At 38.5% G+C, this 10,489-nt stretch overlaps 1 protein-coding gene across 1 annotated transcript in view; it reads left to right on the top strand.

The window, feature by feature from the left end:
• Positions 1-10,489, top strand: part of BMPR2 (bone morphogenetic protein receptor type II) — a 53,847-nt gene that overhangs the window by 24,293 nt on the left and 19,065 nt on the right. Inside the window, exons 8-10 of the mRNA XM_015559091.1 lie at positions 968-1,128; positions 2,743-2,890; positions 9,108-9,244. Of these exons, the coding sequence (XP_015414577.1) occupies positions 968-1,128; positions 2,743-2,890; positions 9,108-9,244 (446 nt within the window). The remainder of the gene's footprint in view (positions 1-967; positions 1,129-2,742; positions 2,891-9,107; positions 9,245-10,489) is intronic.

Genomic DNA, 10,489 nt, shown 5'->3' with positions numbered 1-10,489 from the left:
GCCTTCTTTAAAATTCAATGCATATGTAAAGAAATATACGGTAACCCGAATTTACCACACTCGCAAAATCGCACACAGCCAACCATACACCCAGTATGGTATCGCGATTCGTGATTTTGCGCTATCATACTGGGTGTATGGTCGGCTGTGTGCGATTTTGCGAGTGTGGTAAAATCGCATAACAGCAAAATCGCATAACAGCCGAGCATACACCCAGCAGCGCTGCTGATGCCTGAACGGTATGTGGAATGAAGTGGGCGGGCATCGGGAGGCCACTATGGCACGGGGCAAGCACTATGGGCAGTCTGTCTGAAGTGTACCTGGCGTATAAGACGACCCCCCACTTGGAGGCATATTTTTCAGGGCCAAAAAATCGTCTTATACGCCGGCAAATACGGTATTATTTTAAAAATAGTCCAACTATACTATACTATTTCAAAACATTTATGAGGTAATTTCATTCCCCCTCCCCCCCAGAGAACTCAGTATCTTCAAATATAACAGCCAACACAACACAATAGCCGTCCAGTGTGCATGAATAAAAATTATACCTTTTTTTGGAGTCAGATTGGCAAAAATACATATTTTTTGGTGTGCCACAGAATATGTGTGCATAAGATGAAAAACGTTGAAAAATCACTGCCCTAAAATGAAGAGAAAAAAAAACCAAGTATATATTAAAATTAGAAGCAACAGCATGCTGGCTATTACTTAACAGTTGAAGTTTAAAACTTCATTAATTATACATACAACAGGAGTTATGTTGTAAAATATAACTTAAAATAGTAATGATTTTGAGTTAAAATTTTGATTTATGTTCTTTTTTGTTATTAGGAAATAAATAGGTAGAAAAAAAACCCCACCGCTACCTTTTATAGTTATGTTGTAGTCCCTGTTACTTGCATACTCATTTCATGTCCAGTAGTGCTATTTAAGCATTAATGAATATTTGAAATTATCCAAACAGATCATTATAAACCTGCAATTTCCCATCGAGATTTAAACAGCAGAAATGTCCTGGTGAAAAATGATGGAACTTGTGTTATTAGTGACTTTGGGTTGTCCATGAGGCTGACTGGAAATAGACTGGTACGCCCAGGAGAAGAAGATAATGCAGCCATAAGTGAGGTGCGTGTATACAAGAAGAATCATACAGACATACTTTGAAAACATTATGAATTGCATTTAAGAATCCACTACCTTCATAACTACTCGTGATAATTGTCCTTATACTAGGGGCCCAGTGCACGAACTCATGCAGCTTGAAAGGAACTGTGGGCAGTGAGGCTGTGGTAGGCACGGGGCGGGTCTCGGCCCATTCTCCACACCCCTGCCCGGCCCCTCCCGCTGTGGCCCCTGGTCCCCTTTTTGCCGGCAGCCCCACTCCCACCGCCGCTGCACCAATGTGCTGATGGCATTGGCCCTGCTTGCACCCACTGAAGGCACGGAGTGATTGGGGCCAGCGCCAGCAGCAGTGAGAGCAGGGCCAGTGCTGTCAGTGGGTGTTAGCGGCAGCTGCTGCCTCGATCACCCCTCAGGAACAGGGGAGGTGGAGAAGCTCTCAGGGGTGGTCAGGGCCATCAGCCGCCACTCACACCCACTGATGGCACCGAGCGATTGGGACCAGCATTGGGCATCGGCAGCAGGTGCAAGCGGGGCTGGCACTGGCAGTGGGTGTGAGTGGTGGCTCAGGCACTGTGTGCAAGTGGGGCCGTTGCCAGCAGTAGGCAGGAGAGGTAGCTGCCGGCCCTGATCTCCCCTCAGGAGCAGGGGGAGGTGGAGAAGCCCTGAGGGGTGATCTCGGCCAGGAGCTGCTGCTCTCACCCATTGAGGGCACCCAGCGATTGGCACCTAGTGGGGTTGGTACCAGCAGTAGGTGCAAGTGCCGTCCCGGACCACGGTGCATAGGAGCAAAGAATTTTTAGTAACAACCAGAGGCTCGCCCTGATGGCAGTGACCAGTGCCCCGCCTTGGTCTGGCACCCCTGCTCACCTGCTCCACCATCCTGCCATGACCAATGCCCGCCACGTTCCGCGCACATCCTCTGGTGGTCAGTGCATGTCATAGCTACTGGTTGTTCAGTTGTTCCGCCGTTCGTTCTGTTTGCATATTAGCCTTTTATTATATAAGGATTCCACCAATTATAGCATTTTAGGAATTACAAAATTAAGAAATACCAAAGACACTGCATAGAGTTCATCAGTTTATTATGGAAGTCACTGCCATTCAAGTTCATTTTTTATAAGCATTAGGAAGAAATTTGTAGGAACTGATTTTTGAAGCAGGAGTAAAATTATCAAGGTGAGACAGGACCTAGTCACCTTCTGATAAATCACTATTACAATGTGGAGCATATCCTTCGGTGGCCTTTTTCTCTGCATTTACATATATAGGTCTATACATACATTTATATTTTTTGTGACTTTTTAAAAATATTAAGTGGTATACATATTGTTTTGCATTTTTCTCACTGTGTCTTAAAGGTATTGTTTTTTATGTTGATATGCAATGGAAGATCTAGGTCATTATTTTTTATTGATTCTGTGCAATAGGATGTATTGACCACAGTTTAATTATTCAAGGGCATTTTATAGATTAAAAAAATCAGGTATGAACAGTTTCAGTAACATAGTTAGGGTACAATAACTTATTAACATCTTGTTGATATGAAATGGATGTATAATTTCTGTCTAACGTATGTCCTTCATTCTCATTCCGAAAATTGTTACTCTAATTTTTCAGGTTGGTACAATCAGATATATGGCACCAGAAGTTCTAGAAGGAGCTGTGAACCTGAGGGACTGTGAATCTGCTTTGAAACAAGTAGACATGTATGCTCTTGGACTAATCTATTGGGAGATATTTATGAGATGTACAGACCTCTTCCCAGGTAAGAGATCTATCAAAAATTTATATATGAATTTTATGCAAAGCAGTTATATATGCTTTTTCTACCTATATTTAAAAAAGTCAACTTTGTGTTTTTACTCTCTTTTTTAATATTGTTTTATTGTTGATGGTATTACAGATTTTTACTTGCATTTAAACCTTTAGTTTAGTGCCATCTAGTGTTCAGAAACATTATCAGCCAGAAGGTAAAACTTACTAAAAGGGCTCCATGTTTGTATTGAGTGCAATTTAATTAATTGCTCACAATAGCTTATCTAACCATATTTAGTTTGGTCTCTGATTGCTTTAGCAGTCATAATTTTCCTTATGTACCCTCAGAGCATTTGATAAACTGCACTTACATTCTGTCCTAAATTGACTCAATAAGGAATTAGAAACAATGAATAAACCACTGGAACACTTTTTTTCTTTCTGTCTTTTTTTTTTATTCTCTCTTCATGCCTTCCTACATTCCTTCATCCTTTTAATGAAAGAACATTCATCTAATATGAATGCTATGCTTTGTTTGAGGCTTACTTGAATTAACCAGATGAATTTATGTTTTTTCCTTTTGTTAGTATTTTTTACATCACTGTCATGTAGAATCGTAACTGCATGGGGTACAAAATGATTTGATATAAATGGTCTCTATTTTATAAGAATAACACTATTAAAAATATAGAAAAAGGAAAAACAGACAATTGAATCACCATTGGACAAATTTATGAAATGGAATTATTTCATAAAAACAGAGATTAATAGTAGGGTTGAAATTTTTTGCTTTAAAAACAGTAAGCATTTAACAATAGTTTATAATTCTAAAATATGATGAAATTAATTACTTAGATTAACCAGGGTCTGTCATTTTTTATTTGGAAGTATATTTTTTAGTTAATTGGAAGTACAGTGTACTCAGTTGAAGTGTTTTTCTGCAAATTGCAGGAACTGTAGTAGAATCATAGTATTATTGGAACTTTGGAACTTTATATTTCTAGTATTGAAACTTAGGCCACAGATTTTTAAAAATATCCTAACCCAGAATTATTGTTTTATAGAAGTATGCCTGACTAAATGACACTGCCATCGCAACATTTTTAAGCAACTACTGCATTCAAAGAATAACTATTGCTTTTCATCTGGTAAATAATAAAGAAAAATATTAGATGTTTATAAAGGGGAAAGGCAAAATTTTGGAAGAATTATAATAGAACTAGAAGGAGTTTTTAAAAGAAAAAAGAGATAGGGTATTACTGTTTAGTAATACAGAGTTTCAATTTAGAAAGATAAAAAATATTCTGGAGATTGATGGTAGTGATGGTTGCACAACATCATGAATATTCTTAGTGCTATAGAACTGAACACTTGAAAATGGTTTAAATGGTCAATTTTATGTTATATATATTTAACCACAATAAAAAAAATAAAGGAAAAAAAAGAGAGTTGCATTAAGATACCCTATAATCTTGAATATAGAAACGAGGAAGAAGATGCACATGTGAGAGAAAAGGGAAAAGAGGAATCTGGTTTTAATTAACAGAAGAAAGTTTAAGGAATTGAGAAATATTCAGAGATATGAGAAATAGTGAGGATGGCAGTCAGGAACTTAGGAAAAATCCTGGCTTAAGCTGGAAAGATGAGTAAATTATGGAGACTTTTGGATAAAGTATTGAAGACAACTTAAGAAAAATTTTAAAAGCATTTAAAATAAGAGGCTATTGATAGAACTAAGGTTAAAATGATTATTTAGGAATTGTCTACACCAGTGGTTCTTAAACTTCTGGCCCTTTAAATACAGTTCCTCATGTTGTAACCCAACCATAAAATTATTTTCATTGCTACTTCATAACTGTAATGTTGCTACTGTTATGAATCGTAATGTAAATATCTGATATGCAGGATACTCTTAGGCGACCCCTGTGAAAGGGTCATTTGACCGCCAAAGGGGTCATGACCCACAGGTTGAGAACCACTGGTCTACACGGACCTGGTCATTGGGAACTTAAGAGTGGATGTACTCCTTTAAGAGAACATATGAAGAGAGGAAAAATTGTCGAATAAAGACTGAATATTGCCTGGCTGGGATGGCTCAGTAGTTGAGCGTGGACATATGAACCCATTCAGGGCATATGCCCGGGTTGTGGGCTTGATCCCCAGTGTGGGGCGTGCAAGAGGCCAGTGATTCTTATCATTGATGTCTCTCTCTCTCTCTCTCTCTTCCTTCCTCTCTGAAACAAATATATATATATATTTTTAAAAGACTGAATATTAGGCCCTCCCCAAATAGGTTAGTTATGAAGACAAATGGTCAGAAAAAGTGAGAATACTGAGAAATTGTAGTATCTGAAAAGTCAGTGTTAGAAAGTGTTAAGAACCAAGATTGATAGCAATAAATGTAATTGAAAGGTCAAAAGGAAATAGAACTGACAAATAATCTTTGAATTTGAATAATAGGAGGTCACTGGTATTCTCAGAGGAGTTTCTGTGAAATAGAGACGAGAAATATTACAGAGTATAGGAGGGGAACATATTAATAAAGCACAGATAGAGGATACAGGGCACTTAAATTTTAACAGTGAAATGGGGTGGAAGTTAAAAAAAGAAAGAATACCATAAACATATAAATAAGCCTAAAGAATAGCATCTAATCTAATAAAAGAGAAACATGCAAATTGACCATACCTCCACCACACCTACAAGCCGTGCCCACAAGCCACATCCACCAGCCAATCAGGAGCAAATATTCAAATTAACTCAACTAAGATGGCAGCGGCCATGGAGCTGGGGTGAGCAGGAGGCTTGGAAGTGGACATCCCCCGAGGGGACCCAGACTGTGAGAGGCCACAGGCCAGGCTGAAGGACCCCCCCGAGTGCACAAATTTTTGTGCACCGGGCCTCTAGTATAATAATAAAAAAATTCTTGTAAAACATTAAAAACATTTTTTAAAAATTACTGGTTTTTGGGAGAGAAGAACGGAGTGGGGAGGAGACAGAGAAACTATGTACCCTGTTCGGGGATCGAACCCTCAACCTTGGAGTATTAGGATGATGCTCTAACCAGCTGAGATACCTGGCCGGAGCTTGTAAAACATTTTTAAATTAATATGATATATTTCCAAATGCAGTACATGTCAAATTAGTTTTTTTAAAATATATTTTTATTGATTTCAGAGAGTAACAGAGAGGGAGAGAGAGAGATAGAAACATCAATGATGAGAGAATCATTAATTGGCTGCTTCCTGAGGATCAAGCCCGCAACCGGGGCATGTGCCCTTGACCAAAATTGAACCCGGGACCCTTAAGTCTGCAGGTCGATGCTTTATCCACTGAGCCAAACCAACTAGGGCAGTACATGTTTTATTAATAAACTAGAGGCCCGGTGCACAAAAATTTATGCACTCGGAGGGAAGGGGGGGTCCCTCAGCCTGGCCTGTGCCCTCTTGCAGTCTGGGACCCCTCAGGGGATGACCACCTGCTGACTTAGGCCCGCTCCCTGGGAGGGATTGGGCCTAAGATGGCAATCAGACATCCCTCTTGCAGCCTGGCAGCCCTCGGGGGATGTCCACTTGGCAGCAGGGAGCAGGCCTAACCTACAGTGGGACATCCTTAGCGCTGCTGAGGCGGCAGGAGAGGCTCCCACGAACACCGCTCACAGATCCGGGTCCCGGACCGCGGACAGCCTTGCCTGCTGCCACCCACCTTCAGTATGCAAATTAGCTGCCATCTTGTTGCTTCAGGGTAGGGGTCCCCACTGGGGTGCCTGGCCAGTCTGGGTGAGGGGCTGAGGGATGTTTTCAGGCTGGCGGGGGACTGAAGCTCCCCACCTCTCCTTTTTTTCTTTTTTTTTTATTCTGGGATTTATTTACCTTCTACGGCTGTCACTGGAACTGAGAGCCCGCTTTAGCTCTGAGGCTCAGCTCCAGCTCTGAGACCTCGGCTGCTGAAAGCAGGTGTCTGGGTTTGTTTGCCTTCTATAATTGAAACACTGTTGCAGTACAGCTCTAAGGCCCGGCTGGCTGTAAGCAGGTTTCTGGAGTTTGTTTAGCTTCTATAATTGCAACATTGTTTCTTAGAGTGCAGCTCAAAGGCCGGCAGCGGCAGGCGGGGAACCTTGGCTTCCTACATCACTGGAGCAAGCAAGCCTTCTGTTCGCTTCAGCTGCCTGGCTGCCGGCCACCATCTTGGTTGGCAGTTAATTTGCATATCGCCTTGATTAGCCAATGGGAAGCGTGTCGGAGGTATGGTTAATTACCATGTTTGTCTATTATTAGATAGGATGGACACACTATGGAAGCTGACTGCAAAATACAGGTGGAGGAGGGTAGGGGGGGATAAATGGTGAAGGATGGACTTGGAGGGGTGAATATGCAATATAGTATACAGATGATGTGTTGTAGAGTTGTGCACCTGAAACCTGTATAATTTTGTTAACCAGTTTCACTCCAGTAAATTCAATAAAAGGGAAAAAACATTAGTAAAACAAATGAATAAGGTATTTCTATTACAAAGGAAGAATGAAATGCTGCCAAGTTTATACACAGGAGGGAGAAAGGAGGAAAAAGGAAGGCAAGAGAAATAAAAAAGAAAGAGAAAAGTGTAATTTAAGTAAGGGACTAAAATTTCTAACTGCTTATAGGCATAATTAACAAGTAGCAAGTGTTGTGAGAAGCAAGGAATGGCATCTGATAGTCTTAGATATTTATCTATTTTGGACAGTTTGAGAGAAAATAGGATTATAAAACTTCCCTTAAGCAATTCAGTGATTATAAAGTTTAAGGCAGTCATTCCAATGCCTAATACAAAGTTAGCTCTACACAACTATCTATGAAACAATTAGATTTAGAAACATGAAGATTTAGTAGAAATTTAATAATTCTTAATGTTATTCAAATCACAAGACAAAATTGTGCCTCAGATTCATTTAGCAAGTTTTCTCATTGTGATTTAGACCTGATTTAAAAAAATAAGTAAAATTGTGTATTTTTACTTGTTCTACTAAATGAACATTTGAAGAAAAAAATAGCTAATAAATAACACTGGGAGGGTAGGTATTATGTGGGTTGTGTATATATATATGTCAAAGAGATAAGATATACTAGTAAATATCTTACAGTTCAAAGATGGTTTGGATTGAGGTTTTATCATATGAGGATTCATGAAAGTTTTATACTAACTGGCAATGTTAAATCCTTTAGTTTTGTCTTTCAAGTTCATTGTTAATGGTTATTGATAAAAAATAAGTATCAGCTGAAATGTTTAGAGTATGTGAAAATATCACTTGTATTTATAGATAGTGCAATATTCCAAAAAATTTTGGGCTATGCTTCATAGATTATAGAATTATTCTTTGTAAATATCCTATATAATAAAAGCATAGTATGCAAATTGCCCCTTCTACCTGGAGTTCATTCAGGAATTTGACCAGGGGGCGGGGCCGGCCAGGGGAAGGGAGGGAAGCCCTGGCCTGCGGCTGTGGCAGTGGTGGCAGGTGACTGGGGGAAGGGTAGGAGGCCCCAGCTGGCAGCTGGCAGCCTCTAGGGACCCTACCACTACATGAATTTCCTGCACTGGGCCTCTAGTGTATATATATAAAAGCCTAAGTGACCAGCTGGTAGCTATGACATGCACTGACCACCAGGGGGCAGACACTCAATGCAGGAGCTGCCGAGCAACAGCAACTTTGTATATTGATTTTCCTGTCAAATGGTCATTATCATACAAATTTTTGTGACATTTGAAACAGATTTTACCAATCTAGCTGTATTATAATAGAGCAAATGATATAATTAGATATGATGACTGTACAACCCTCCCAGTTATGTTCGTGTTTGTTGTGCTAGATCCTGGGCATCTCCTCATATTCAGTATCCTTGATCCCTATATGCGATAAGAATTCAAGCGTATTACTATGTATATATGAAAAAATCTCTTCCCTCCAAAATTTGTAATGCTAGAACCATTTAAAAATACCTTTTCAACATTGAAAGTACTGTTTAACTTATTAAAAAACATTTAATTTATCAGAGACTATTCTAAGTGAAACATTTATTAATAATGCATTAAACCCACAAAGGGGTTTCTTCAGAATTTCCAAATATGGGAAAGGATTAAGAAAAAAATGATTGTGAGTTTCTTTGCTTGCTTAGTATCTAATACTCCTGTAATTATATCATTTTATGATAATTGGACATTTTACTCTGTCCTTTTAAAAAAATTCACAGGTGAATCTGTACCAGAATACCAGATGGCTTTTCAGACAGAAGTTGGAAACCATCCCACTTTTGAAGATATGCAGGTTCTGGTATCTAGGGAAAAACAGAGACCGAAGTTCCCAGAAGCTTGGAAAGAAAATAGCCTGGTAAGAAAAACTAATTATTAAAAACATGACTTAACGACTATGTTTTAATGTTGTTTGAAGCAAAAAAAGACTGTTAATAATGTTAATAGTTTTTTAGACTTGTCTAATGCCAAAAATCCAACCTACTTGATTTTATTTTTAAATCAACTTACTTGATTTTTGTTGTTAGGTGTTTTAAAATTTTTCAGTATAAAAAGTCCCCCTTTTTGGTTCAGTTTCAGTTTTTTTCAAGTATAAAATATTATTTAAAGAGACTGTTATGTGTTGTTTGTCAGAATGGGTAACAACTGGAATAATTAACAAGTTAATATTTGAAACGTTATTAAAATTCCATCTTACTCTCTTGAGAATGGTACTAAAAGTGTTAATTAGTGCAGACTTACCAATTCAGTGGCTACGGGAAATTTAAGCTGCACCAAAAAGAAAGCAAGGTACAGCCTATAAATACTGCATATTAAATGCAGCTCACAACATTGAAATATCTTCAGAGGCTCCTATCATTTCAGTAAATTATTGCCATGATACTAAAAACATCTTACAAATATTTACATACACACACATACCCACTCTCTGTCTCATATAAGTTTTTTACATAAGTGGGAGTATCTCATTATTTACTATCATTTCTGAAGCTTTATTCTTTTAATATGGACAGTTTTCATGTCAGTACATATAGATGTTTCTCTTTATCCCCATTTGACAGTATGCCATTGTGTGCTATATCATAATTACCCCTTATTGATGACAGTACCCTGGATTTCATATTTTAAACAGTTTTTTTTGAAAGAATTAAAGTTATGCTTATGCATAGTAAACGAAACCCAATTAAATAGAAGGGTATAAAAAAGAAAATGGAAAAGACTACCCGTCCCCACCACCATTTTTCAAAAATAACTCTCATTAACATTGTTCTGCAGTTTTTGTTTTTGTTTTTATTTTATTTATTTATTTATTTATTGTTTTTAATTTTCTCTTCTAGAAGTTACCATTATAATGCTACTATATTTATTCTTATTTCTTTTTTTAAAATAAGTCTTTATTCAGATTATTACACTTGTTCCTCTTTTTTCTCCTCATATCTCCCCTCCACCCAGTTCCTACCCTACCCCATGCCCTTACCCCCCCATTGTCCTCGTCCATAGGTGTTAGATTTTTGTCCAGTCCCTTCCCGCACCTCCCACACCCCCTACCCCCGAGAATTGTCAGTCCACTCCCTTTCTATGCCCCTGATTCTATTATATTCAC

This window comes from Myotis davidii, unplaced genomic scaffold (assembly GCF_000327345.1).
Source record: "Myotis davidii unplaced genomic scaffold, ASM32734v1 scaffold914, whole genome shotgun sequence".
Classification (NCBI taxonomy): domain Eukaryota; kingdom Metazoa; phylum Chordata; class Mammalia; order Chiroptera; family Vespertilionidae; genus Myotis; species Myotis davidii.
Note: the sequence above shows the minus strand (reverse complement) of the source record. Positions and strands in the feature narration are given on the sequence as shown.